The following is a 27035-nucleotide window of genomic DNA, read 5'->3' as shown; positions in this document are numbered from 1 at the left end:
GTAAAACGACGGTCAACGTACCGTAAAGTTGTTCCCAGAAAACAGCGCGCGCAAAGGTCCGCCCCCCCTCCCGGCGGCGGTTCGCGGAGCCGGCGGGAGGCGGGGAAACGCTGCGGCTGGGGTCCTGCGGCTGGGGTCCTGCGGCTGGGTCTCAGGCTTGTAGGATGCTAGCGTCTTAACGCCATCGCCGCTTGCAAGTTAGAAAGCTGAATCTGGGCAGTACAGCCACCGACAAGGCTTATGGATAGAGGCTGCGCCAGGAAGCCTAAATAAGAGGGTGGATATGGGTGGTCTCTAAATAAAGGTTGAAGAGCCCAGTGTGCAGCACCTTGGGTGGCTGGGCCTAACGTGAGTGGGAGGTCGCGTGAGGGCCTGCCCGCCAGTGTGGTGGAAATTAAGCTCAGAGCTGGGAAGAGACCGCGCAGAAATCAAGTAACAATCTTGTTACCGAGTCCAAACTCATTGTGCTCACCGCAGGACAGGCCAATAAATCAGGAGAGGAGGTGATGGGGCAAGGAATAACGACTTTATTTGGAAAGCCGGCAGATCAAGAAGGTGGCGGACTAATGTCTTAGAGAACCATTTTACTCGTCAGAAATCAGGCTCCTATTATACTAAAAAAAGGGGGGGCGGTGTGGTTGGTTGGTGCAAATTTCTTGGTGTGGGAATTCTTTGTTCTTGTAGCTGTCCACATGGTCAGGTCACGGTGTCCCTGTTAAACCTCTGACAAAGTAAATGTTACTTTCTTTTCTGCAACTTGTTATCTTTATGTAAGTGCAAAAGTGTTAATATCCTTAAAGGTCAGAGCCTTGAGAGTAGGCTCTCCTGTATATTTAAGGTTAACGGCAACATTCTTTTACAAAAGGTGTAGAGCTAGCAAGACGAAGCCTGGAAAATAGGACACAGGGTTATAGCAAAAGAAACAGATCTAATATGGAGTGAGATTTGTTCTTTTCTGTTACGATCTGAGGTCCAGGCTTTGACCCCAGTTGATCACCCTGGGCTCAGAAGAATGGCATGCATCAATAACCATAGTGAAAAGTCCAGAGGTGTCTCCAGAAAAGCACACACACGCATAAAGTTTTGTAGAGTCTGGAGGCAAGACTTGGGATCATGTTTTCTTGAAGCCTGTGCATGATCTCCTTTGTTACTGGACCAGAAATTAAGAACACTTCTCATTAATAAAGACAGGAATATGTGCTGTTTCCGGTTCCTTACTTCCCACTAGAATTGAGCTAACTCCGGGTCTGCCCCAGTTTCAGGACACTGAAACTGTCCTGGTCAACTTTTGTGACTTCCCATCGGGACAAATTCAGTAATGTTTATGTTCTTACTGTCATCCTAGTACCAAGTGACAGTCTAGAGTCTTTTATGCTAGGACCCTCCACACTCTTGGTTTTTCTTCTGCTTTTTCTCAGTCTGCTTGGTGGACTTCTCTTGTGCCTCACATCAAAATATTGGTGTACCACAGAGGTCACTCCTCAGCCTTGTTTCCCCCAAGGTGACCACCAGAGTACCAAAGCTTTAAATATCATCTGTCCCCATTTTTATAGTTCAGCCCCAACTTCTTGCCTATTTGACGTCTTGTTAGATCTGTGTATCAAATATGTATCTGAAACATAACATGGCCAAAAAGAAATTCTGCTTTTACTCCAAATCTGCTTTCCCCCAATCTTCCTTATCTGAAGACACCTTCATCTAACTCATCACTCTTACCTCACAGAAGAGAAAGAGATGAGTAGTAGAGTTGTACATTTTAAATTATAACTGAGAAGGTGACATTTGAGCTAATATTTGATATGCAGAGATCTGGGGGAAGAGTATTTCCAGTAGAGGGAACACTTAGTGCAAAGGTCCTAGGGTTAGAGAATGCCTGGTGTTTTCAAGCAAAGTAAAGAGGCTGCTGTCAGTGGAGCAGTGAGTAAGGGGGAAGTGTAACAGAGGTCAGAGAAGGGATAGAGTGAGGTCGGGTGGCGGACAGTGAAGCTCATACACAACCTTGTAGGCCAGTGTAAAGGCTTTGACTTTTACTCTATGTCCCATGGGGAGCCATTGGCAAGTTTTTAGCAGAGATATAATCTGATTTATAATTTTAAAGTACCTCGATTTGCTGTGTTGAGAGTGGACTGTAGGGAGGAAGGGTAGAAGCAGGGAGATCCGTTAGGTGGCTATTAGCAGACCTATGCCAGAGATTCCCAAACTTTGACGCACAAAGAGTAGTGAACCTCCCCGTGCCCAGGGCACATCCCATACCAATTAAATCAAAATATCAAGGGGTGGCAACCAGGCATTAGTATTTTTTAAGATCCTTGGATGATTCCAATGTGCTGCAAAGTCTGGGAACCACTGAATGAGGCCAGAGATGGTTATGACTTGAGTCACGGTAGTAAGCAGCGGAGGCGGTGAGAAGTGCTCAGAGTCTGAATATGTTTTGAAGATTTCACCCAGACTTCCCGACAACCAGATGTGGGATGTGACAGACAGCATCGACATCAAGGATCACACTAAATCTCTTGGACTGAGGGGCTGGTCACCATGTAGTTGCCGTGAGCTGAAATGGAGAAGACTGAAGGTGGAATGGGATATTGGGGGGGGAGAGTCAGAGGGGTACCAATTTGGACACGTTTTGTTTGGGATGCTAAGTGAGCATTAAGACACAAAAAAGTTTGGGGCTGGAGACGCCAAAAGAGAGTTATGGGCATAAAGGTGATATTTAAAGCTATGAAACAGGGTGAATGTGGAAAAGAAAGAGAGGAGATCAAAGACTAAACTCTGGGGCATCCTGTTAGCAGGTTGGGGAAAGAGGAGTAACTAGGGAAGGAGGCTGAAGTGGTGTCTCTAAGGAGGTGGGAAAAAAACAAGGCGAGTGTGGTTACTTGGAAGCCAGGCGAAGAAAATGTGTTAAGGAGGAGGGAGTGATCACGTGTACTGATGGGTCAGGAATCAGGAAGGTTGAAAATTGACTAGGGTCACTGGGGACTTTAACAAGAACAGTTTCATAGAATGGTAGACAAGACTGGAGTGGGTTTATGATAGATTGAGAGCAGAGAGATTTGAGACAGGGAGTGTAGACTCAACTCTTTTGAGGGGTTTTGCCCTAAAAAAGTACAGAGAAATGGGGCAGTTGCTGGCTGGGAAACTAGGGTCAAAGGGAGTGTTTGTTAAAATGGAACAAATAACAGCAAGTTTGTATGCCATCAGGAATCATCCAGTGGGGAGTGAAAATCTGATGAGTAAACAGGGAAGTACTATGCTTCGTCCTGCAGTTGGAGAGACGGGTGGGATCTGCTGCACAGAGAAGGGATTAGGGTTTGACGGGCGCAAGGGTACTTCATCTGTTAACAGGCTGGCAGGCGGAGCCGGTGAGTGCAGATCCTGACAGGTGGCTGGGCGTGATGGTGGGACTCTGGAAGTTCTCTTTCAATTGCTTCAATGTTTCCAGCAAGTTCCAGAAAATTCAGCCTGGTAGGTTGCCCAGACTTCTAACAGACTTAGCATTCAAGTGTCCAATAGGAGATGTCAGGACCACTGTAAAGAACCCAGGCAGCTTTAAACATGATCAAAATTAATTTTAGTCATTAGGTACTTTAGTAGTACCTGTGATTTAAGAATACAGTTAACTGTTGGCGGGGAGGGTATAGCTTAAGTGGTGGAGCGCATGCTTAGCATGTACGAGGTCTTGGGTTCAATCCCCAGCACCTCCTCTAAAACAGAAATAAACCTAATTACCTCCCCTCGAAAACAAACAAACAAAAAATACAGTTAACTGTTGAAGCAGAGAAACAGCCGGTAGAGGGAGTGCTAAGCACACATGAGGTGAATACGGACATAAGGGCTTATCTTGCTCAGAGATAAGCAGCAGATCCAACACTAATGACGGTATTCACGTTGGTTTTGAACTTTTTATGGGTATTTCTATGTTTTTTTTATGGACGAGGCACATCATCTTGTCCAAAGTTCAAAAGCAGTTTTTGAGACAACAGTCTAAATATTTATCTTCAATGCTTGTTGACTTTTGTGTTTTCTGAATCCCCAGTTGGGCTGAACACATACCTGGAGTTACTGAGGGTTATCCTGGAAATGACTGAGTCTGTCTTTGAAAGTCAAACAGTACCTGAAGCTGAAGGTTAAAAAAACATCCCCCCCCCCCATACTTGATGTGACTGTAAGGGTTGCCAGATACAGCAATGTGGACTAGGTTCTGCTTTCTTCTCCTGGATAGTATTTTAAAAGTATTTGGTTTTTGTTGTTGTTGTTGTTGTTGTTTAATATAGAAGTAAAATTTAAGCTCCAAAAAGAGTTATTTAAAACTGAATGACATTCATTTCTACAATCAACTGATACAATGTTGTTCACTTTTTGGTGAATTTCAAGATTTTGTATCAAGAATCAGTTTATCTTCACCCTCTTATATCGACCATCTCTCCCAGTTGTCTTGTATTTAGGGGTGGGGGAACCAGTACTTTGTCCCTCTTAGGACTGGGGCATTTTTCCTGCCTGCTCGTGTAAGTCAGATTTATCTGAATAACTCTCATCCTCAAAGAAAGGATGCCGCAATCTTTTGGGAAAGGAAAAATGACGAATCTGGCTGTTCATAGGGATAGGACAGAGAAGAATATATGATCCCCAATTCACATACAATTTAAATTTAAATGACAGGGGCAAATAGCACCAATCAACCTCTGAGGGAGGAGATTGTCATAAATAGCCCTCCGATGGCAAATTAGTTTCACTTCTGCTCGTGTTAATGTGGCTTTGTGACTGTGGCCACAAAGGGCTACATACCCCAGCTGGTTTCACATTTCTGTACCAAGGCAGAGAAACTGCTGCTGTCTCCTCTGTGGCACCCTGGAGCTGAAGCTGAAAAAGTGACATCTGGTAAGTTGTTTCTCTGATGCAATTTATGCCGTAACTTATGTTTGATTTAAAAAAAAAAAAACAGCATTAGATTTACAGAAAAATGAAGATAGTAGAGTGTCCCCATATAACCCACAGCCAGTTTCCTTGCTCATCTTACACCAGCATGATACATTTATCATAATTAATGAACCAACATTTATAACATTATTATTAACTAAAGGCTGTACCTTTATCAGATTTTCTTAGTTGTTACCTAATGCCCTTTTTCTGTTTTAGGACCCTGTCCAGGACACCATATTACATTAAGTTGTCATGTCTCCTTAGGCATCTCTTGGTTGTGACCTTGTTTTTGATGACCTTGACAGTTCTGAAGAGTCCTGGCCAGGTTTGAGGAGTCCTGATCAGATATCCTGAAAGACTCACTTCTATGGAGATTTGGCTGTGTTTCTCACGGTTAGACTGGAGTTATGGGCTTAGGGAGGAAGATGACAGAGTTCAGATGTCTTTCTCATCCCATCATATCGAGGGACACGTCATCCACATGATTTATGACTGTTGATGTTGACCTCGATCATCTGGCTGAGGGATTGTTTGTCAAGTCTTCTGACTATGAAGTTACTCCCTTCCTCCTCCTTCCCATCCTGTCCCTTTTGGAAGGAAGTCACTCCGTAAAGCCCATACTGAAGGAGTTGGGGATTAAGTTCCCTTTCCTGGAGGGTAAAGCATGTACCAAAGTCATTTGGAATTTTTCTGTGTGGGAGATTTGTTTCTTCTCCTCTTGATTTGCCTGAAGTAAATTATTTCTTGAGGGAAAGTGAATTTTACTTTCTTGTTTATTTAAGTGAACTTGAAGGTTATGTAAAGGCTGATGAACTAGATAGAAATCTGGAGAACCAGGGTTTAGTTTGAATCTTACTGAACAGTGTGATCTTAGGCAAGGTGCTGAGCATTCCTCCCCAAGCAAAACATATATTCCAGGCATCACTGAGGGTAGAATTAATGTCATTTTGTGCCTCATTAACTTTGGCAAGCTTCGGGGAGCAACATGAGAGGACTCAGGTTCATTTCCTTAGAATCTGATAAAGTACGTTATGAAAATCTCTGTTGATTCATGCAGTGCCTCCTCTGCTCTGCCCACCACTGATGGCTGCACGTCTCATGTTGCTCATGTTAGCTGATGCGTTAGTGCTGAAAACATAACTCTTGTCCTCTGGGGGTTTGAAGGCCCTTGTTTCACTTTTGCTTCAAGGCTAATGTGTTTAAATTGTTCCTCTGGAACGCTGAAAGCAGTGCAATGTCCAATAAAGTCGTTAGGAAACCACTTTTTTTTTTTCCTGCCAACACCAAAGGTGCTTAAAACTTAAAAAGAAAGGAGATGAATCCTAAACGTTATCCACATTCCGTGATGTAATTAAGAGTCTCCTCCTGGCCTCACTTCATTCTTCAGTTACCTCCTTGTGGGAGGGGACGGACTCTACCAGGTGGAGGGGACCCCTCCAGGTGATTGGTCAAGGGGCACAAGAGTGGGAGTCAGTTTATCAGTTAAGGGGGCATCTGTTCCCTCCGAAATAAATAGACTTGGCCCAGGTCAATATTAGTACTGATTTCTTTTTAACTGTCTTCACCAGATATTCTGAAAGTCAGTGACGTTTGTACAGATGAGTGTCTGTAGACCAACTTTGCATGCAGGAACGATGGCGTTTAGTCCCCGCAATGAACTCCAGCCCGAAGTGTTTTTACATTCAGGTTTTCTATGTGAATGAACTGAGGCTCAGGGAGGTTAGGGGGTGTGTTCAGTGTTACATCGCAGTACTGGAGCAGGATCCCCAAATCCAGGCATTCTGACTCCAAATCCTGAGTAATTTCCACTGCACCGTTTGCAGTCTGGAACGTCGGCCCTCGGTGGGCAGACGCCTCGCCCGCGTTATTCCCAGCTGTGTCTCCGGCACCCAGAATGGTGCCGGGGACACAGCGGATACTCAACAAATATTTGTTTAATGAATGAATGAATATAATTCCTGCCATTTTTAATCCTACCATCTAAGACACATTTGAAAGATACACTTCCTCATTCAACACGTATTTTATTCAGTTTACTTAGCACTGAGCACTTCCCACATTGATTAAAAGTAGGAACTAAACCGATGTTAATGATCAAAATGTCTCTTAAAGGAACTGTGCTAATTGCAGCGTTTTTTTCCCTATTGGTGTTGCCTTGGTGTGGGGGGTCAGTAGGGGACAGAAATGAAAGGAAAACAAGAATAGTGTTGGGAGAGGCTAATGACACGAGGCAAGGGAGAGCTGGATGACTAAAGGAGAAGAGGCCCGGACGTTTGTAATTCTCCATAAACACATTCGATTCTGCATCTGATGCGAACTAAGTGCGGTGAACAGGTTCTCCTCAGTCTCTCTCCGCGCCCACCACCGACGCGCGCATGCGCGCACACAGGCACTCCCCCACTCCCCCACTCACCCCCCAGCCCCCCACCTACCCCTACGCTCGATCTGGCTTATTTGGCTTCTAAGCGCATTGAAGAATTTTCAGGCGTCAGTTGGAGTCCCTAAGTCCAGTTTTATCAAGTACTCGCCCTCCTGCTCAATGCCCTTCACTCCTCAAATGCCTTGTCATGCTTTGGAGGGAGCCCCTCACTGGCCGGCCCTGTCCCCTCCATTCTCCTACTTTTTTTTTTTTTAACTGAAGTATAGGCAGTTTACAATGTTGTGTCCATTCTACTCTTAAGCTCCAGAGGCTTTGTTTACATTGTACTCATTAGAGGCTGCTTGGTGGAGGGAAGAGAATACTGAACTTGGACTCGCTGTGTGACTTTGGACAAACTCCTTTCCCTCTCTGGGCTTCAGTGTCCATATCTGCATAAGAAGGAGCTCTAGAACATTCTTTATTTAATTGCACTATGTGAAGCTGTTCTAGTATAGGGATGACCATTGCTTGGTGTCACCTCTGCTAAGTTCTTTTTTAAAAAAAAAAGATGATAAGCAAATCCAAACAGAAGAATGGGAGAGTGAGAGAAGCAAGAAAAACCGTCGAAAGGCAGTTACTTAACAGGAAGCTGGTTCTGTGCAGCCTTCCCACATCTAGCTAAATCTGCAGAGGATCTCATATGAAAGATATTCTTAGCTCAGTGCCCATGAATGTAAACAAGTACTGAAAGCAAACTTAAGCGATAACCACATAGGTGAAGCGACAGTGAAATAAACCACACGGGAAAACCTCGCCTGTGTGAGCAATACATTTGAATGTTTTCAATTGCTTCTCAATAGAAACCAAATTTTCACAAAATACACCATGGTTGCTGCCTCTCTCTGGGGGAAAGCGGGGCTCAACATAATTTGAGGAAGGACTATGGGTCTTTTGCTCCTTAAAGCAAAATGAACCTGAAATTACAGTAATCTCAGTTGTGCTACTTTTGGTTACTCAGTAGTCCTGGTCATTGGGACAGCCTTAGTTTTAACAGCAGGCGACATTGCAAACTAAGAACTTTAATCCTTTTGGCTCTCAACTAAATCAGAGACTATTCGCACCTTAAGGACTAGGTCAGTCTTTCATTTACAGATGGGAAAACTGTGAGATCTGATGACTGGGTGTGAAGTCCTGCAGCTCCTTTGATTTTGGCAAAGCCAGAACTGGAAACTTCCACACCTCATCTCCAGCTTAGCATCCTTCCCTCCAGATCATTTAGTTCAACTCAAAGACTCTGTACTGAGGGTCTGTACTGACTACCCCCCTAGTAATTGATATATTTGTTTACAGGTCCTCTTTTGTATGTGCTTGGCATTTATTTCATTCTGCCCCCTGAGCCCTTTTGGTAAACGATCCCTTTACATTTTCCAAGATCTTATTTTGTTGGTCAGAGGCTTCCTCTCTGGCAGTGCTTGAACATTGGCAGAAGAAACAAATGAAGCTCAAGTCACCACAACCATGACTCAGATAGCTTCCAGTTTCTCCAGTTGTGCATTTCGGGGTCACAAATTCCTTGTGTGCTGGGACCGCAGGTGCTGCTACAGTGGGAGGGTCATGGTTTGGTGTCTCCTCTACCTGAAGCTAAACCCAGTCCAACCCTGGGTAATTCCATGCTAACTGCCCTTGCTGGCCACTGTGTGCTGTTAATTTAGTACATGCAGTCCTGTGACCCTGCAGGAAGCCAGAACCCCTGCCCACATTCTAAAATTTGGTCAACATGTCTCTTCCACTCCAAATCCACTTCCTCTCCGATTGGAGGGCCTTAGAATCAGTGTTGGAATGGGGGTCACACTTATCAGTTTCTCAGGTCTTCGGGGCTTCATCCCACTCCTCTCTCTGTTCCTGGAATTTGACTTCTGGAGCACAGGTTGTCCTGGAGGGTGACAGCGGATTTGTCCCTGAGAGGTCTGCACATTTTGTTTTGTTCCCAGTGCCCACTATGATCGAATGCCTGACATTTTGTGTGACTGTGGCTCATGGAGCCGCCGATCTATTTCCAAGGGGGAATTCCTAGCTCCGTATCTAAAGTTATTGGCAGGCTTTACCCAATTTTTACTCTGAACTAGGTTTTGATGTGGTTTGGCATTTCCAGCTCAGCGTTTCAAACCAGGGAACTCATGAATTTTCATAACCTTGTTCTCCAAAGAGCACTCCCAGTGCCAGCTTTGCTGGTGAACATTTCAAGCAAAAACATAGAATCTTCGGGATTTGAGGAAGCCTGAAAATTCATCTAGTCTAATGCCATTATTAGGTGGATCTGCCAGTAAAGGTTGAGGCAGAAAAGTCATCAGTTTCTAAGGGAGCTTGTTCTACTTTAGACAACGCTGATGACCAGAGAATGTCAAGCAAAAATGCGCTTTCTGGTACCTTCCACCGAGTGGATCTAATTCTCCCCTCTTGGGACCACTGGAAACATGCATTGTCCCTCTTTTAAGTGTAGCTTTAAGGTCATGTATTTGAAGACCCCCATGAAGTCCTCTCCTGTCTTCTGCCTTGGCCTGTGTCTTCCTTTCCTTAAGCTAAACATCCCTAGTTCCAGGGGAGCAGTCCTCACTATGAACGCTGCCCACGTCTGTTTATTCCTACTCTTTAAGCCAGGAGTCTAACCATGTTAGAAACGAATTTGGGTTTTAAACATCCTTTGGTGTAGAATCTCATCCAAAGTTCTCCATCCATTATTTCATTCATTCATTCATTAATTCATTCATTCATCATTATTGTCAGTCATTGCACTTCTGATAGAAGTGCAACATTGAAACAGATGCAACCATGACCCCAAATAGCTCGTGGTTCAGTCAGGAGGGAGAGACACGCAGGGAGCTCAGTCAGCATTGTGGCCCTGGTGTGCTCGGGGCAGCGGTGACACAAGCAGGGAATGACTGCAAATCAAGGCACAGTTGCACAGAAGAAGTGCTAAAACGGGATTGTGAAGAAAGAGTAGGAAGTCACCAGGAAGAAGGAAGGGGGAGGGGAGAAGAGGAGGGGAAGGGCACCCTGCACAAGGAACAGCATGTTCTTTCCTGGATTCCCTGCCTCAAGAGGATCTAGAGATGATCATACTGAGTGAAGTAAATGAGACAGAGAAAGACAAATATCATATGATATCACTTATATGTGGAATCTAAAAAAAAAAAAATGATACAAATGAACTTATTTACGAAACAGAAACAGACTCACACACATAGAAAACAAACTTAAAAAAGGAAAGGGGAAGGGGGAGGGATAAATTAGGAGTTCAGGATTAGCAGATACACATTACTATATCTGAAACAGGTAAACAACAAGGACCTACTGTATAGCACAGGGAACTACACTCAGTATCTTATAACAACCTATAATGAAAAAGAATATGAAAAAATATATGTATAACTGAATCACTATTCTGTACACCAGAAACTAAAACAACTTTGTAAATCATACTTCAATTAAAAAAAAAAAAAAAAGGAGAAGGAATGGAGAGATAAGGAAATCTACCGAAGGTTCAGAACCTTGGACCTCGTAGGGTTCACACCACATTCAGCCAACACCCATCAGGTACATAAAACATTTGTTCGTTGGCATCCACGAGTCAAACTAAGAGTAAGAGGCTGCTTTGACCAATGAGTTGTGATTTTCATTTGGGGTTACTATGTAAATGAGGCACAGACTCTCTCACTAACGGACTGTGGGTCTAGTCGGGGCTGACAGATCAGGCAGGCTTTTGCATATTTCAGAAGGACTGGTGACTCTCTGCTTTTGAATGATGCGGCTGAGGATCCAAATAGCAACATCAGAAATGAGGGTGCTCCCCACTTGTGTTCCTCAGTTTCTCCCCTATGCGTGGAGACGAGAAACTCCAGGATAATGTATCCCACCCGGTCTGTGCGGTGCCCCCTGTTCTGAGCCTGCCCAAGCCCTGTCTGCCCATGGGCGGGAGACAGGTTAGATCTGGTGCTTCTTCTTTGAGAAGTACCTCTCCTTCTCCTTCCCCTGCAGATGCCCCATGAGGTGGAACGGCAGGAAGCCCCTAGGAAGAGTGTCTTCCTGACTGAAGTCGGGGTGGGGTGGTGAGAAGGTCCAGAGGACCCAGTTTTTGCATCTCTCCTTCCCCACCCAGTAGCCCCCAGAGCAACTCCAGGGGACCCTAGGAATATCAAATGTTCCATCCATCTCCAAGATACTCGCTGAGACCTGCTGGGATAAATATCACTGTTTAAGGCTTACCTGGTTGGGGCACCGGCATCTCCCAAAGCAGAGAAGGCGTGTCATTGCACTTTCAAGGTTCTGGTCATGAGAGGTTTATTCTCTTTTCAGAATGAGTTGCCTTAAAGGTCTCAGGTCATATCAGTTGAAGTTTCTATAGCTACAAACATTACTGAAAACCAAGAGTCAAACACTGATGTTAATCATATTGAAATCAACATGTAGTGTACTAACTGTTGTGAGGGATTCAAAAATAAGTTAGAGTGGCCATTACCCTTTAGGAGCTTGGAATCTAGTTGGAGGGACGTAAGCAAAATTACACATTATTTTTGGCTTTTGGCTTGGTATTTACAATTTCTCCTGTCCACTCCTTATACTTCGTATGTATTGTTTCAGGCTGATTCTCCAAGTGGACAAAAGCAGGTGTTTACATAACAGAAAATGGCAGAAACTGAAGATTTTCTGGGTCAGGAACCACATCCAGGTAACATCTCTGCCGTATCCCCTGATGAAGTGAACAGGACTGTTAATCATTACATATCCAAGGGCACCTGGGTTGAGACTGCATTCAGCTGTAGCCATTGTCCCTTGTTCTCTATTCAGAAGCTGCTTTTTTCATGACACGTTTTAATAGTGAATGAATATCAATTGTTTCAATAACTGAAATAGCCTGTGCATACTAGAGTGGGTTGTCTGAGCAGCAATTAAATTTTGCTCCCCTCTCCTTTAAAAGAAGGTTCCAGGAAAACATCTTGGGTTTTCTGAGGGTAGTCTCTCTCCGTCAGGCCCCTGGAATCATTTCATGTACTTTCCTTAGAAGGAGAGTTGTAGGATGAATGAATCACCCTGGAGTCAGTGAGAGTGGACTCTCTTCCTAGAAGGCTGGGTGTTGGGACCCTGGAGCCAAGGAGGGAAGCTTCCCTCGGATGATGCAGGGCAGTAACCCCGATGTGCAGAAAATGGGGTGTATCACATCACATCCTTTGTGTTTTGAGAATTGAAGAGGAAAACTTTCTTTACTCCTGGGGATGAATTCTTTAGGGGCAAGGGAAGCGGAGTTTCTGGGTCACTGGGCGGTGTGAACATCTGAGGCATGGCTGGGCATGCACACTGAAAGAGCTGTAACTTTGGGGCTCCCTTGGTTGAGCTTAGCCCGGACACGGCGGCGTGGCGCGCTTTACTCGGAAGACGTGTGGCCGGCTCTGGCCGCCATCTGGATCAACCAAGAGCTTGTATTGGGATCAGCTTTCAAAAGCGACACCTTGTGGCAGCAAGAAGCAATAGCAGCAGAGCCTAAGGTTGACGTCCCCAGACTCTACTCTTTCCTGGCATCAGTCAGTGTAAAATGCTGGACAAGGTTAGGGAGTGTTTGAACAAACACAGGCAAGAAGAAGGGACGTGGCCAGTTCACACCAATTCATTCTGGTTGCAATTTAACACAGATATACTATCCTTAAATGGTTTAAATCCCAGGCGGAATACTTTCTTCTTTCCACATGTTTCTTCATCTTAGAAACTGAAGCAGAAGTTTAAAACCCTGCTGTTTTATCTGACTTCTTAGCATTTGCTTTAGTTGAGAAGTAAGCTTCCCGTCTTTTCTCAGATTAATGGCCAGTCCTTACCAAAGTTGAAATAAAGGCCATGGATGTACAGAATGTACTGAGACCAGTTGTCTGTGTGGCTAAGACACTGTGCAGACATTGTTTACACAAACGGGTTCCTGAATTACAAAGTCAAGATCAAGGCCCTCCATCCTTTTCCTTTCTTTCCATGGACAGGTGTGAAAATACCCTGGAATCCTGAAACGCCTTTTATGACACAGACTGAAGTGTCCTGCATCCGGCCGCTGCCCAGGGGCCCGAGGGGCATATTTTTTTTCCTTCTCTGCCCATTCCTCCCCAGCTCTAGCCACTGAGGCAGCAGGCACTTGGTGTTTAGTTCTCATCCAGTCCTTCAACGGAGCCAGGATGGATTCTGAGTCGAGCTCCCTCATAAAGTGCAAACATCTGTGTTAGAAGGGCCTGAGTACAAGCTCTGTCAGCTCGCTGTCACCGTGTGCGCCCCAGGTGACAGAGATGCCGTGCTGGCAGACAGCTTACCCTGCACCGCGAGACTCTAGGGGGTGTGAGCGGGCTCCAGAACACGGCGGGTTTGTGACCGAGCTGTCTGGGAGACCCGCATCTAGTGCCCAGGGGTGGAGGCTGGGCCCTCTGCTCCGACTGCCCTCCTTGGTCCCTGAGTGAATCTCCCTCTCTGTGGTTTTTGAGGGCAAATGACCTCCCAAGTTCATGCTCAGTTTGGGGCCTCACGCCCTTATATGAACTCAGAGTGTTGTGACTCTCAGGATCAATGGTCCTTCCAGCTCACCTCGCGGCCGTTTCCTTAGGCCCCTGCAGCCCTGGGGGCACTGGGCTGGGACCACTTCCAACAGCCTTGACTTCAAACACTGCCTACCAGGTGAATCCTGCTACAGAGTGTTTCCTAAAACCCATCCGAACACACCGTTTGGGTTATTACCCTTCTAGGGGATTAGGGGCCCTACCAGCCCTTCGCTTCAGAACCAAGGGAAGGGAAACCACTGGAAGGAATACATCTCTGCAGAACCGCAAAGATTTTCTTCCTGGCGACTCCTTTTCTTGCCTCTGTGAGGAAGCAGCTGCTAACGTGTTCCAGTGAGGAAGGGGGAAAATCCCCCTCAATTTTTTTTTTCATTTTTTTAAATGGAGAAACTGGGGAATGAACCCTGCACCTCACACATGCTAAGTATGCACTCTGCCACTGAGCTATACTTTCCCCGCCAGTTTAATCTCTAGAGGACATCCGCTGGTAGGGGACCCTCCAAAACTCTTGTATTGCTTGTATTTTTGTCAGCTATCTCACTTTACAGATGTGGAAACTGAGGCTCAGGGAGAAGAAGGGATTTGCCCTGGTCATGTGACCCGTTCTTTCCTCTGATTCTGCTCCCCATCCATTTCCCAGTTTGAAAAGATCTCCCAGAGGCCTTCCTCTGTCCCACCATGAGCCCTGTGTTTGGGCTTCTCTATACACTGTTGGCATTTGGTGAAGACTGTCCAGCCATTTTGGCTTCTCAGGATTTCCAAACAGGAACTTATCATTTCCTTTCAATGTGTCTTCTGGGAAGACATGTTGGACTCGCATTTTGGAACTAGATGCAAAATCCTGGGACTCAGGGAATTGGGAACCAGACCGGAAATGCCCAACAGGGATGCTACCAAAATGAGCTTACAGGCTTCCAGAGCTGGCAGGGGTCCTCTTAGACTCTTTTGGTTTGTGAATGGATAGAGGTCAGGCAAATACAGTGACCTGTGAACAGAGCACCAACCCCCCTTTGCAGTCGAAGATCCTGCATATAAATGGACCTTCCACAGTTCAGACTCTGCTGTTCAAGGGTCAGTTATATATTCTGCCTCAAGACCAACAGGGACTAGACAAATTATATACAAAATTTATAATTTTATATAACCTCTGTTTATCTCTAGTTGATGATGATTTATTTAAAGAACCAATGAAAAAAAGAAGACGATCAGATAGAGACCAGAGGTTCCGAGCATTTCCCTCCGTGGAACAAAGTGCCCTGAAGGAATGTGAGTGCCAGGCCCCTGGTTTTGCTGTGACTCTGTTCTCTTCGAGACGTGTTAAAATGCTCAGAGGAAGAGAAGTTTAAATTGAGATGCAGGATGGAACATCTTTGAATGATCCTGATCCAAAACACAAGGCCTCCTAGTCTCTGCAGAGAGACGTAGAGTGACAATTTCTCTCTAGGAGTCTTTGGATAGGAGACTTGCTTTAAAAATAATCTCTTCCTGATAGAACCTTGAATATGGTTGATTTGGTCATTAGTGGGTATTTAGATGATGTCCTTGCATTTTTTTCTTTCTATGACCACAGGAGAGAAACCTCTAGAAGGGCTACAGCCCATGGTGAAACACAGGCTGACTGCCGTGACAGGGAGCTTCGGAGCAGGCTGGCTCCTTGGGAGGCCCTGGTTAGCAGCAATGACTCTCTCCCACGAGCCATGATCTCTCGTGTCAGATAACTTGCCCTCCTGTTTCACTGGCTTTTCATTTCATTTCTTTTTTCCCTTCTCTGCAATATTGAGCAGACTCCACCCGTGCAGACCTTGTACTTGGTCCCTACCAGGTACCTCCCAGCTAATCCGTCCCTGTTGCTTCCAGATGAAAGATTGGAGTCCCGGACCAGAAGGGTTCTGAGCAACACGTACCAGAAACTTATTCAGTCTGTGTTCCTGGATGACAGCATTCCTAACGGCGTCAAATACCTCATGTGAGTCTGGTGTCAGCCACCATCAGGTCTTGCTAGGATGTCTTGCCTCAGGTGGTAGTCGATGCTTTTTCTCTAACAATGAAAGGGAATTTTCAATTAGAGACTAAGCAAAGAAGGCTGGAAAGTTCAGTAGCTCCGGGCCATTATTATTACTACCCATAGTTGCCATTCACAGAGCTGTCCCTGGTGCTAGGTAATCTGCTAAATACTTTACATGTATCAAATTTCATTTCCTTGTCCCAGGACCCCTATAAAGTAGGAGGTATCACTGTCATCCCCATCACACTAAAATTGAGGCTCAGAGAGTCCAAGACGTGGACCAGCGTCACACTGCTGGTGAGTGAAGGGGCCCGGAGCCCAGCCCAGCCTGTGTGACTCTGAGCCTGTGCCCTTCACTGCTTGGACCCACCAGACCTGAAGGACTTGCGTGGTGTCAAGACTCCACCTCCTGCCCCGTAAGCGCTTAATGCTGGTTCTGATAATACTTCACCACGGCAGAAACTTTACTTCTAAGATCAAGACCATGTAATTTGCATAGAACACAAGCAAGGATGATTTACATGTATAAAGAATTATCATTTCCAAATATTTCTGCATAATCGCATTTTTAAAAACTTTTTTTATTGAGTTATAGTCATTTTACAATGTTGTGTCAAATTCCAGTGTAGAGCACAATTTTTCAGTTATGCATGAACATACATATATTCATTGCCACATTTTTTTCTGTGAGCCACCACAATTATCTTGTATGTTTCCCTGTGCTATACAGTATAATCTTGTTTATCTGTTCTACATATGCCTGTCAGTATCTACAAATTTTGAACTTCCAGTGAATCCCTTCCCACCCCCTCCCCCTTGGCAACCACAAGTTTGTAGTCTATGTCTATGAGTCTGTTTCTGGTTTGTATTTATGTTTTTTTTTTTTAGATTCCACATATGAGTGATTTCATATGGTATTTTTCTTTCTCTTTCTGGCTTACTTCACTTATAATGACATTCTCCAGGGACATCCATGTTGCTGCAAATGGCATTATGTTGTCACTTTTTATGGCTGAACAGTATTCCACTGTATAAATACAGCACCTCTTCTTTATCCAGTCATCTGTTGATGGACATTTAGGCTGTCTCCATGTCTTGGCTATTGTAAATAGTGCTGCTATGAACATTGGGGTGCAGGTGTCATTTTGAAGTAGGGTTCCTTCTGGATATAAGCCCAGGAGCAGGATTCCTGGGTCATATGGTAAGTCTATTCCTAGTCTTTTGAGGAATCTCCATACTGTTTTCCACAGTGGCTGCACAAACCTGCATTCCCACCAGCAGTGTAGGAGGGTTCCCTTTTCTCCACAGCCTCTCCAGCATTTGTCATTTGTGGACTTTTTAATGATGGCCATTCTGACTGGTGTGAGGTGATACCTCATTGTAGTTTTGATTTGCATATCTCTGATGATTAGTGATATTGAGCATTTTTTTTTTCATGTGCCTATTGATCATTTGTATTCTTCCTTGGAGAACTGCTTGTTTAGGTCTTCTGCCCATTTTTGGATTGGGTTGTTTGTTTTTTTTCTTATTAAGTTGTATGAGCTGCTTATATATTCTGGAGATCAAGCCTTTGTTGGTTTCATTTGCAAAAATTTTCTCCCATTCCATAGGCTGTCGTTTTGTTTTACTTATGGTTTCCTTTGATGTGCAGAAGCTTCTAAGTTTAATCAGATCCCATTTGTTTATTCTTGCTTTTATTTCTATTCTTGGGTAGACTGCCCTAGGAGAACATTTTTGAGATGATTGTTTTGCCTGTATTTTCTTCTAGGAGGTTTATTGTATCTTGTCATATGTTTAAGTCTTTGATCCATTTTGAGTTTATTTTTGTGTATGGTGTAAGGGAGTGTTCTAGATTCATTGATTTACATGCTGCTGTCCAGTTTTCCTACCATCATTTACCGAATTGTATATTCTTGTATATTCTTGCCTCCTTTGTCGAAGATTAGTTGACCAAAAGTTTGTGGGTTCATTTCTGGGCTCTCTACTTTGTTCCATTGGTCTATATGTCTGTTTTTGTACCAATACCAGGCTGTCTCGATTACTGTAGCTCTATAGTATTGTCTGAAGTCTGGTAGAGGTATTCCTCCAGCCTATTTTTTTTTTTCCCAGCCTCTTTTTCTTCAGTAATGCTTTGGCAATTCTAGGTCTTTGATGGTTCCATATAAATTTTATGATTTGTTCTAGTTCTGTGAAATATGTCCTAGGTAATTTGATAGGGATTGCATTAAATCTGTAGATTGCCTTGGGCAGTGTGAGCATTTTAACAATATTGATTCTTCCAATCTAGGAGCATGGGACATCTTTCCATTTTTTAAAGTCTTCTTTAATTTCCTTAATCAGTGGTTTATAGTTTTCCGTGTATAAGTCTTTCACCTCCTTGGTTAGATTTATTCCTAGGTATTTTATTACTTGGTGCTATTTTAAAGGGGGTTGTTTCTTTATTTTCTTTTTCTGTTGATTCATTGTTAGTGTGAAGAAATGCAACTGATTTTTGAACGTTAATCTTGTAATCTGCTACCTTGCTGAATTCTTTGATTAGTTGTAGTAGTTTTTGTGTTGACCTTTTAGGGTTTTCTACATACAGTATCATGTCATCTGCATATAGTGACACTTTTACCTGTTCTTTTCCAATTTGGATCCCTTTTATTTCTCTCTCTTGCCTGATTGCTGTGGTTAGGGCTTCCAAGACTATGTTGAATAGGAGTGGTGATAGTGGGCAGCCTTTTCTTGTCCCAGATTTTAGTGGGAAGCTTTTGAGTTTTTCACCATTGAGTACTATGCTGGCTGTAGGTTTGTCATATATAGCTTTTATTATGTTGAGATATATTTCCTCTATACCCACTTTAGTGAGAGTTTTTATAAATGGGTGTTGAATTTTATCAAAACCTTTTTCTGCATCTATTGAGATCATCATGTGGTTTTTGTCCTTTGTCTTGTTGATGTGATGTATTACATTGATTGATTTGCATATGTTGAACCACCCTTGTGTCCCTGGGATGAATCCCACTTGATCATGATGTACAATCTTTTTTATGTACTGTTGGATTCTATTTGCAAATATTTTGGTAAGGATTTTTACATCTATGTTCATGAGTGATATTGGTCTGTAATTCTCTTTTTTGGTAGTGTCTTTGCCAGGTTTTGGTATCAGGGTGATGGTGGCTTCATAGAATGAGTTTGGGAGTATTCCCTCCTTTTCAATCGTCTGGAAGAGTTTGAGAAGGACTGGTATGAGTTCTTCTTTGTATGTTTGGTAGAATTCCCCAGTGAAGCCGTCCGGTCCTGGACTTTTATTTGTAGGGAGGTTTTTCATTGCTATTTCGATTTCATTTCTAGTGATCGGTTTGTTCAAGTGGTCAGTTTCTTCTTGATTGAGTCTTGGTGGACTCTGTGTTTCCAGAAACTTGTCTATCTCCTCTAGGTTATCTATTTTGGTTCCATATAGTTTTCCAAAATATTCTTGTATGATATTCTGTATTTCTATGTCATTTGTTGTAATTTCTCCATTTTCCTTTCTTATTTTGCTTATTTGTGCTCTTTTTTCTTCTTTGTGAGTTTGGCCAGAGTTTTGTCAATTTTATTTACTCTTTAAAAAAAAAACAGCTTTTGATTTGATTGATTTTTTTCCTATTTTTTTAAAAAAATCTCTATTTTATTTATTTCCTCCTTGGTCTTTATTATTTCCTTCCTTCTGCTGACTTTTGGGTGTTTTTTGTTTGCTCTTCTTTTTCTAATTCTGTTAGCTGGTGGGTTAGATTGTTTATCTGAGATTTGTTCTCTTTTTGAGGAAGGCCTGTATCTCTATAAACTTCCCTCTTAGCACTGCCTTTGCTGCGTCCCATAAATTTTGTGTGGTTGTATTTTCATTTTCATTTGTCTCAAGGTATTTTTTAATTTCAACTTGGATTTTATCATTGACATATTGGTTTTTTAATAGCATGTTGTTTAATCTCCATGCTTTCTTTTTTTTTTTCCTTTGTTTCTCTGTAGTTGATTTCTAGTTTTGTGGCATTGTAGTCAGTAAAGATGTTTGAGATAATTTCTATCGTCTTAAAATTGCTGAGGCTTCTTTTGTCCCCAAGTACATGATCAATCCTAGAAAATGTTCCATGTGCACTTGAAACGAATATATATCCTATTTTGGGGGGGGGGGGTGTAATGCTCTGAAAATATCCACCAACTCTAATTTTTCTATTGTATCATTTAATTTCTCTGTTGTCTTATTTATTTTCTGTCTGGAAGATCTGTCTAGAGATGTTAATGCGGTGTTAAAATCTCTGACAATGATTGTATTCCCATCAACTTCCCCCTTTATCTTTGTTAGTAATTGTTTTATGTACTTAGGTTCTCCTATGTTGGGTGCATATATATTAATGAGTGTAATATCCTCATCTTGTATTACTCCTTTAATCATTATAAAATGTCCTTCTTTATCTTTCATTATGGCCTTTGTTTTCAAGTCTATTTTGTCTGAAATCAGTACTGCTACACCTGCTTTTTTGGCTTTTCCATTTGCATGGAATATCCTTTTCCATCCTTTCACTCTCAATCTATATGTGTCCTTCTCCCTAAAGTGGGTCTCTTGTATGCAGCATATTGAAGGTTCTTGCTTTATTATCCAGTCTGCCACTCTATGTCTTTTGATTGGAGCATTTATTCCATTAATATTTACAATAACTAATGACAGATGTGTTGTTTATTGCCATTTTGAACATTTTTGCAGTTGATATGGTATTTCCTTTTTGTTCCTTTCTTCTTCCTTTTGTGGCTTGGTAATTTTCCTTTTATTATCTTGGATTTTATTTGGTTTTTGTGACTCACTTGTAAGTTTTTGGCTTGTGGTTACCCTTTTTAAAAGTCTATTAACCCATTACTATAAGTATGTGTATTAAACAGATAGTAATATAATCTCAAACCCATCCTACTGAGAACAAAAAATTTAATAAAGAAAGAAAAATACACTCTATATTTACTTGCTTCCCCCTCCCACTCTTAATGGTTTAGATGTCTTCTTTTACAATTTTGTGTTTATTCTATTTGTAATTCATGATAGTTGTCACCTTTCCAGTAATGAGTTTCTCGTTTCTGTAGCATCCTGCTTCTTTTCTATTTAGAGTAGACTTTTCAATATTTCTTTTAGCATGGGTTTAGTGTTGCTAAACTCTTCTAGTTTTTGCTTGTCTGTGAAGTTCTTTATCTCTCCTTCTATCCTAAAGGATAGCCTTGCTGGATAAAGTATACTAGGCTGCATCTTTTCTTCATTGAGGATTTGAATATATCTTGCCACTCTCTTCTGGCCTGTCGTGTTTGTGTAGAGAAATCAGCTGAGAGCCTTATGGGGGTTCCCTTGTAACTCACTCTTTGTTTTTCTCTTGCTGCTTTTAGGATCATTTCTTTATCCTTGACTCTGGCCATCTTGATTATTATATGCCTTGGTGTGGGTCTGTTTGGGTTCTTCCTGTTTGGGACCCTCTGAGCCTCCTGTACTTGGATATCTGACTCCTTCTTTAGGTTTGGGAATTTTTCAGTCATGATTTCTTCAAATACCTTTTCAATCCCCTTTGTTCTTTCTTCCCCTTCTGGAACCCCTATTATGTGTAGATTGGTATGCTTTATATTATCCCATAAGTCCCTTATATTGTTTTCATTGGTTTTTATTTGTTTTTCTCTCAGCTGTTCTGATTGGGTGCTTTCTGTTGTCCTGTCTTCTAGGTCACTTATTCGTTCCTCTGCATTATCTAGTCTGCTTTGTACAGCCTTTAGGTCAGCTCTCATCTCAGTAAATGAGTTTACTAATTGTACTTGGCTCTTCTTTATAGCTTCAATTTCATTTTTGATGTATTTTATACCTCTAAACACTATCTCTTTCAGTTCCTTCAGTACTTTGATCACTCCTTTTTGGAAATCTCGATCTAGTAGGCCATCAGTGTCTATTTCATTGATTGTTCTTTCAGGGGATTTCTCTTGCTTTTAATTGGGAGTGGTTCCTCTGGTTCTTTATCTTGCTCATATCTCTCTGGCACCGTGGCTTATGGAGTACCAGTTATCTATTGTGGTCCTTAAGGAGTTTATTTATTTATCTATCTAATGCCTATGCTGGAATAAAACTTAAAAAAAAAAAGGAGAATTTTAAAAGAATGGGGAAAAGAAGTTTGAAAACAGTGTATAATCAATAATAGAAGAGCGAGTTGAAGCAGAATAGCAATTGAGTTGAGACATCTTTTAAAAATCTTAGAAAAAGGAGAAAAGATCAAAAAACAATATTTGATACCTGTGTATAATCAATAGCAGGATAGCAAAACCAAGAGAAATAAAAATGAAATGAGGTGGATTTTTAAAAATAATAATAAAAATATTTTAAAAGAAAAATTTAAAAGGGATTAAAACTGGAGACATATACAATTGTTTAAAAAGTAAAAATTAAAAAGGTAATAGAAAATAGAACATAATAAAAGGTAAAATAAAAAAGAATTTTAAAAGGGAGGAAAAAAAGGTTTGAAAACAGAGTATAATCAATAATAGAAGAGCGAGTTGAAGCAGAATAGCAATTGAGTTGAGACATCTTTTAAAAATCTTAGAAAAAGGAGAAAAGATCAAAAAACAATATTTGATACCTGTGTATAATCAATAGCAGGATAGCAAAACCAAGAGAAATAAAAATGAAATGAGGTGGATTTTTTAAAATAATAATAAAAATATTTTAAAAGAAAAATTTAAAAGGGATTAAAACTGGAGACATATACAATTGTTTAAAAAGTAAAAATTAAAAAGGTAATAGAAAATAGAACATAATAAAAGGTAAAATAAAAAAGAATTTTAAAAGGGAGGAAAAAAAGGTTTGAAAACAGAGTATAATCAATAATAGAAGAGCGAGTTGAAGCAGAATAGCAATCGAGTTGAGACGTGCTTTAAAAACTTTAAAGGAGAAAAGGACAAAAAAGATATTTGAAACCTGTGTATAATCAATAACAGGAGATCAAAACCAAGAGAAGTAAAAATGAAATGAGGTGGATTTAAAAAAATATATATATATATATTAAAAGAAAAATTTAAAAGGGATTAAAACTGGAAGCAAATACAACTGTTTAAAAAGTAAAAATTAAAAAGGTAATAGAAAATAGAACAGATTAAAAAAAAGATTAAAAGAAAGGGCTGTTTTCTCATGAAGACTGTGCACTCTTAATGATTTTATCAAGAGGTCCTTCTGTCTTTGCTGTGTTTCGTGAACTCAGCTTGCTGTTTCCAAAGGCCCTCCGTTGGCACTCTCGTCTGTGCTGCTCCCAGTGCCTGTTGGCAAGTAGATCGCGCCTCCTGCCAACACTGGGTCAGGTGCAGCTCTCCTTCGCTATGGGCGGGCGGGTCACTCCCCCTCCCAATGCCACAGTCAGATGTTGCAGACTGGCTAGGTAGGCGGGCGGATCACGCCCCCTTCCAGCACTGCAGTCAGGTGCTGTGCTCCTGCTGGGAAGGCGGAGGCGGGGCCACCCGCCCTCTCCTGGCGCCGGTCGCTCCGCTTCGCTGCTCTGTGTGGCTGCCAGCTCTGCCTGGGGTCGGAGCTCAGAAGGCGGGCTCGGGGAGGACCATGGAACCGTCCCGCCCCTGCTCTGTGCCAAAACTCAGCTCCTTGTGTGTCTTGGCGGCGCAAGTTCTCTGAGGTGCCAGGGCAGAAAGATCCTATCTGCCTCGAGCTGTAAACAAGCGTCAGTCCTGCCTAGGAGGTTGCGGAGCCCTTGGTGCGGATTCAGGGCTCGGTCCGCCCCCGCCCGGGCGCTGCGCACGGGAGGAGGTGGCAGCTGTGGCCGCGCCCCGCCTCTCTTCTCGCGAGAAGCGCCAGTGATGGCGGCGCAGGGCTGAGGAAACAAAGGCTATGGCGCCCCTACCCCCAGGGCACACCAGCCGGTTGCTTTGCTTTTTTTCCCGTTATTATGGGGGACCGAGGTTGTTCTGCTCCGTATCCCCTCCCGGCCACGGAGTGTGGCCCCCTGCAGTCCCCCCGGGGCCGCCTCAGTGCAGCCCCCCCTCCCCCCTGCCCCCCGCCCGGTTCGGGCGGCTCGGCCCGGCCCCAGCTGCCGGCCCGCATCTCGGGCTGGGTGTCGCGGGGACCCTTTGTGCCCGTTTTACTCAGTTCTGTCGGTCAGGGGGTGCTCGGGGCAGATCTGAGCCTCGGAGGCTCCCCCTCCGTCCCGCTGGCCTCTCTGTTGGAGGGGGGGAGGTTCAGCGAACAAGTGCTGTTCCCTCTTTGCCGCTCCCTCCCCTCGGGACTGGTCCTGTGCTGTTTTGCTTTTTCTTCTTTCTTTTTTCCTTTTCTCCTGCCAGATTTGTGGCATCTTTGTCTTTTGAAGAGGGCGATGTTCTGTTGGAGTTCCACACGTGCTCTGGTTGGCTGGGTGGGTCCGTGGATGTGAGTTTTGGTGTATGTATGGGAGAGGGTGAGCAACGAGCATCCTTCTACTATGCCGTCTTGACCCCAATTGCATAATCTCATTTGATCCTCACAACTCTGCATAGTAAACAGGGGTTGATATTCCCCTTTGGCCAAAGAGAGAGCAGACTCAGAAAGATGTGGTGACTTGTCCAGGATTTATAACTCAGTTGTTCTGTGTTCTGTTCTGCTGTTCTCCCCACTCTGCTTTGATGACCATGACAATGGGACATTTTTAAAATTGATCTAGAAACAGGCTCCTTGCCTTGATTGAAAAGCCATCATTAGACCCAATCTACATTGGATTATTTGGAAGCACTGGGGCTGGGAAGAGCTCCCTGATCAACGCCATCATCCAGCAAGACATGCTGCTCCCAGTGTCTGGAGAAAGTATCTGTACGTCGTGTATTGTGCAAGTGAGCTCGGGCTGCTGTGAGCAGTACGAGGCCAAAATCCACCTTCTCTCTGACCAGGTCAGTGTAGCCTGCCTCCCTGCCTCCCTCCCTCCCTTCCTTTCTCCCTTCTTCCTTCCCTCTCTCTCTCCCTCCTTTCTTTCGTCCTTCCTTCTCTTTCTTCCTTCTTCCTTTTCTCTTCCTTCGCCTCTCTCCTACAGATGAACACTATATTCCTTGTAAATGTACTTCATGGTTTTGTTGAACAAAAAGAACATAATACAGAATGAGAAAGTTCAGTAGAAGAGGGTCCTAGCCTGGGTCCTGTCATAGCTCCTTATGGGACACTGGGTGAGACATTTCCCTCTTTGGGCTCCTGTTTCCTCTTCGGCAAAACAAGAGGGTTGTCTTAGACGATTTTAGATTTCCTGAGTACACCGCCCCTCCCCCTCCCCGGGCACAGTGTTTGTCACCCTTTGTTGCCGTCTTCTGTGTCTGTGTCATGAGGTGCTTGGCTCTGCTCTGCCTTGACAGGAGTGGAAGGAGGAGCTGAAGAACTTGACAAGGCTCCTGCACAGGGCGGAGGAGCCAAGCGGAGAAGAGGAGGACGCGTGGGGCAGGGATGATGCAGTGGAGGAAGCTGTTTGGAAGCTACAACTGTTCTATGGAAATGGGGCCGAAGGGAAGAACTATGAGGAGTTACTGAGGGCAAAGCCCAAAGGGAAGATCCCCACCTCCAGAGTCATCACCCTCAAGGCAGAAGAGGTAGCTTCAAGATGTTTTTCTTTATTTTATCCCAAGTCTCAAGGATAATAGTTGAACCCCGTGCAGGGGATTTGCACGAGGTACAGTGTTTTCACTGAAAATAAGTTGATACCAAAATCAGGAGGATCTTTAGCCAAGTGACTTCTCATTATTTATGGCTATCAAATGGGAATTTTCAGTGTCCATTTGGGGAGCGTTCATGCACAGGAAAGATTATTTACAGTTACTTGAAGATTAATTAAGGACGCTTTTGGCTGCAAATAATTTTTTTAAAAAAACAAACCCAGTTTAGAAGGGCTTAAACAAATAGGGATTTATTCATTTTCTCACATAAGAAGTCTGGGGGCAAGTTGGGTTTGTAGGTAGGTTCAGTAGCTCACCAATGTCAAGATCAACGTCCCTCTGGATCACCTGACCTTCCATCACCCTGTTGCCTCATTGTCACATAACTGCTGCTGAAGTGCTGGACTTCACAGCTAGCTTCATGGAAGGAAGACATGGATAAAAAAGTGGCACCAACCACATCTCCCCTTTCACTGGGAAGTAAAAGCTTTCCCAGAAACATGCCCAGCATATTTCTGTGTAGATTTTCTTGTTCAGAACTGAGTCACACGGCCTTTCTGAGATGAAAGGGAGTCCAGAGTAAACAAGAAGCAGTGCCTCCCCAGAGAAACAGTCAGGATACCTCTAGCTTGGGCGAAGGACGGGACAGAGACTGGACATGCAACAGTAGAACAACACACTCCTCCCTTTTGTAATCGAGTCGTTTTATTTAAATTAAAATTCAATTTTAAATTAAACCAGAATACATGTGGGACTAATATGCAATTTATAAATGTTATACATTTAAATACCTTATTTAGGGGAGGTGGGTAGAACTCAGTGGTGGAGCACATGCTTGGCATGCATGAGGTCCTGGGTTCAATCCCCACCACCTCCATTAAGGAGGAAAAAAAAAAAAGAAAGAACCCCCCCCCAAAAAAACCCCACCTCTTTTTTTCCTTGCATCTTAAAAATATTGTTCTATTTGTAAATCTGGCAATTTTTGTAGTGAAAAAGGACAATTACTTATACCTGTTCTAAAATTTAATGTCCAATTATCACCTAAGTTTAATAACACAGGGAAGCCTCCTTTAAAAGTTAATGCTAAAAAAAAGAATGTACTGTACAACATGGGGAATGCAGCCAATATTTGTAATAACTGTAAATAGAAAGTTACCTTTAAAAATTGTGTAACAAAATTTTTTAAAAGTTAATGCTACTTGCATAATTAATCAACATTTCTTAGACTTTTTATGTTATAGTTCAAATTGAATATATTCAATTCGATTCTCTCACAAAATTTGAAACACTTGACCAAGCATACTTAGAAGTCAAATGAATTAAACCTTTAAAGGCACTTGGCGCTTATGTATCTAGAAAATCAAACACATGTTGTAACCACTTCTTATATTTAAATGCATATTATAATTAAAACTGATTATGTTCCTAATGTCTGAAACATAGACCACACATGTCCAAAGAAACACACTGATTATAAAACTAGTCACTTTATCTGAATACACACAACTTACATGAAGGTATCAATATA

At 42.9% G+C, this 27035-nt stretch overlaps 1 protein-coding gene across 3 annotated transcripts in view; it reads left to right on the top strand.

The window, feature by feature from the left end:
• The first annotated feature begins 4720 nt into the window (after nucleotides 1–4720).
• Nucleotides 4721–27035, top strand: part of NUGGC (nuclear GTPase, germinal center associated) — a 42565-nt gene continuing 20250 nt past the window's right edge. For all 3 annotated transcript variants that reach the window (XR_004133493.2, XM_010995434.3, XM_010995427.3), the window contains exons 1-6: nucleotides 4721–4878; nucleotides 11918–12005; nucleotides 15022–15126; nucleotides 15718–15826; nucleotides 24538–24760; nucleotides 25214–25444. Coding sequence is in view for 2 of the 3 variants with exons in the window: in XM_010995434.3 (XP_010993736.1) it covers nucleotides 11963–12005; nucleotides 15022–15126; nucleotides 15718–15826; nucleotides 24538–24760; nucleotides 25214–25444 (711 nt within the window). In the remaining variant the exon portion in view is untranslated. The remainder of the gene's footprint in view (nucleotides 4879–11917; nucleotides 12006–15021; nucleotides 15127–15717; nucleotides 15827–24537; nucleotides 24761–25213; nucleotides 25445–27035) is intronic.

This window comes from Camelus dromedarius, chromosome 36 (genome assembly GCF_036321535.1).
Source record: "Camelus dromedarius isolate mCamDro1 chromosome 36, mCamDro1.pat, whole genome shotgun sequence".
Lineage (NCBI taxonomy): Eukaryota > Metazoa > Chordata > Mammalia > Artiodactyla > Camelidae > Camelus > Camelus dromedarius.
Note: the sequence above shows the minus strand (reverse complement) of the source record. Positions and strands in the feature narration are given on the sequence as shown.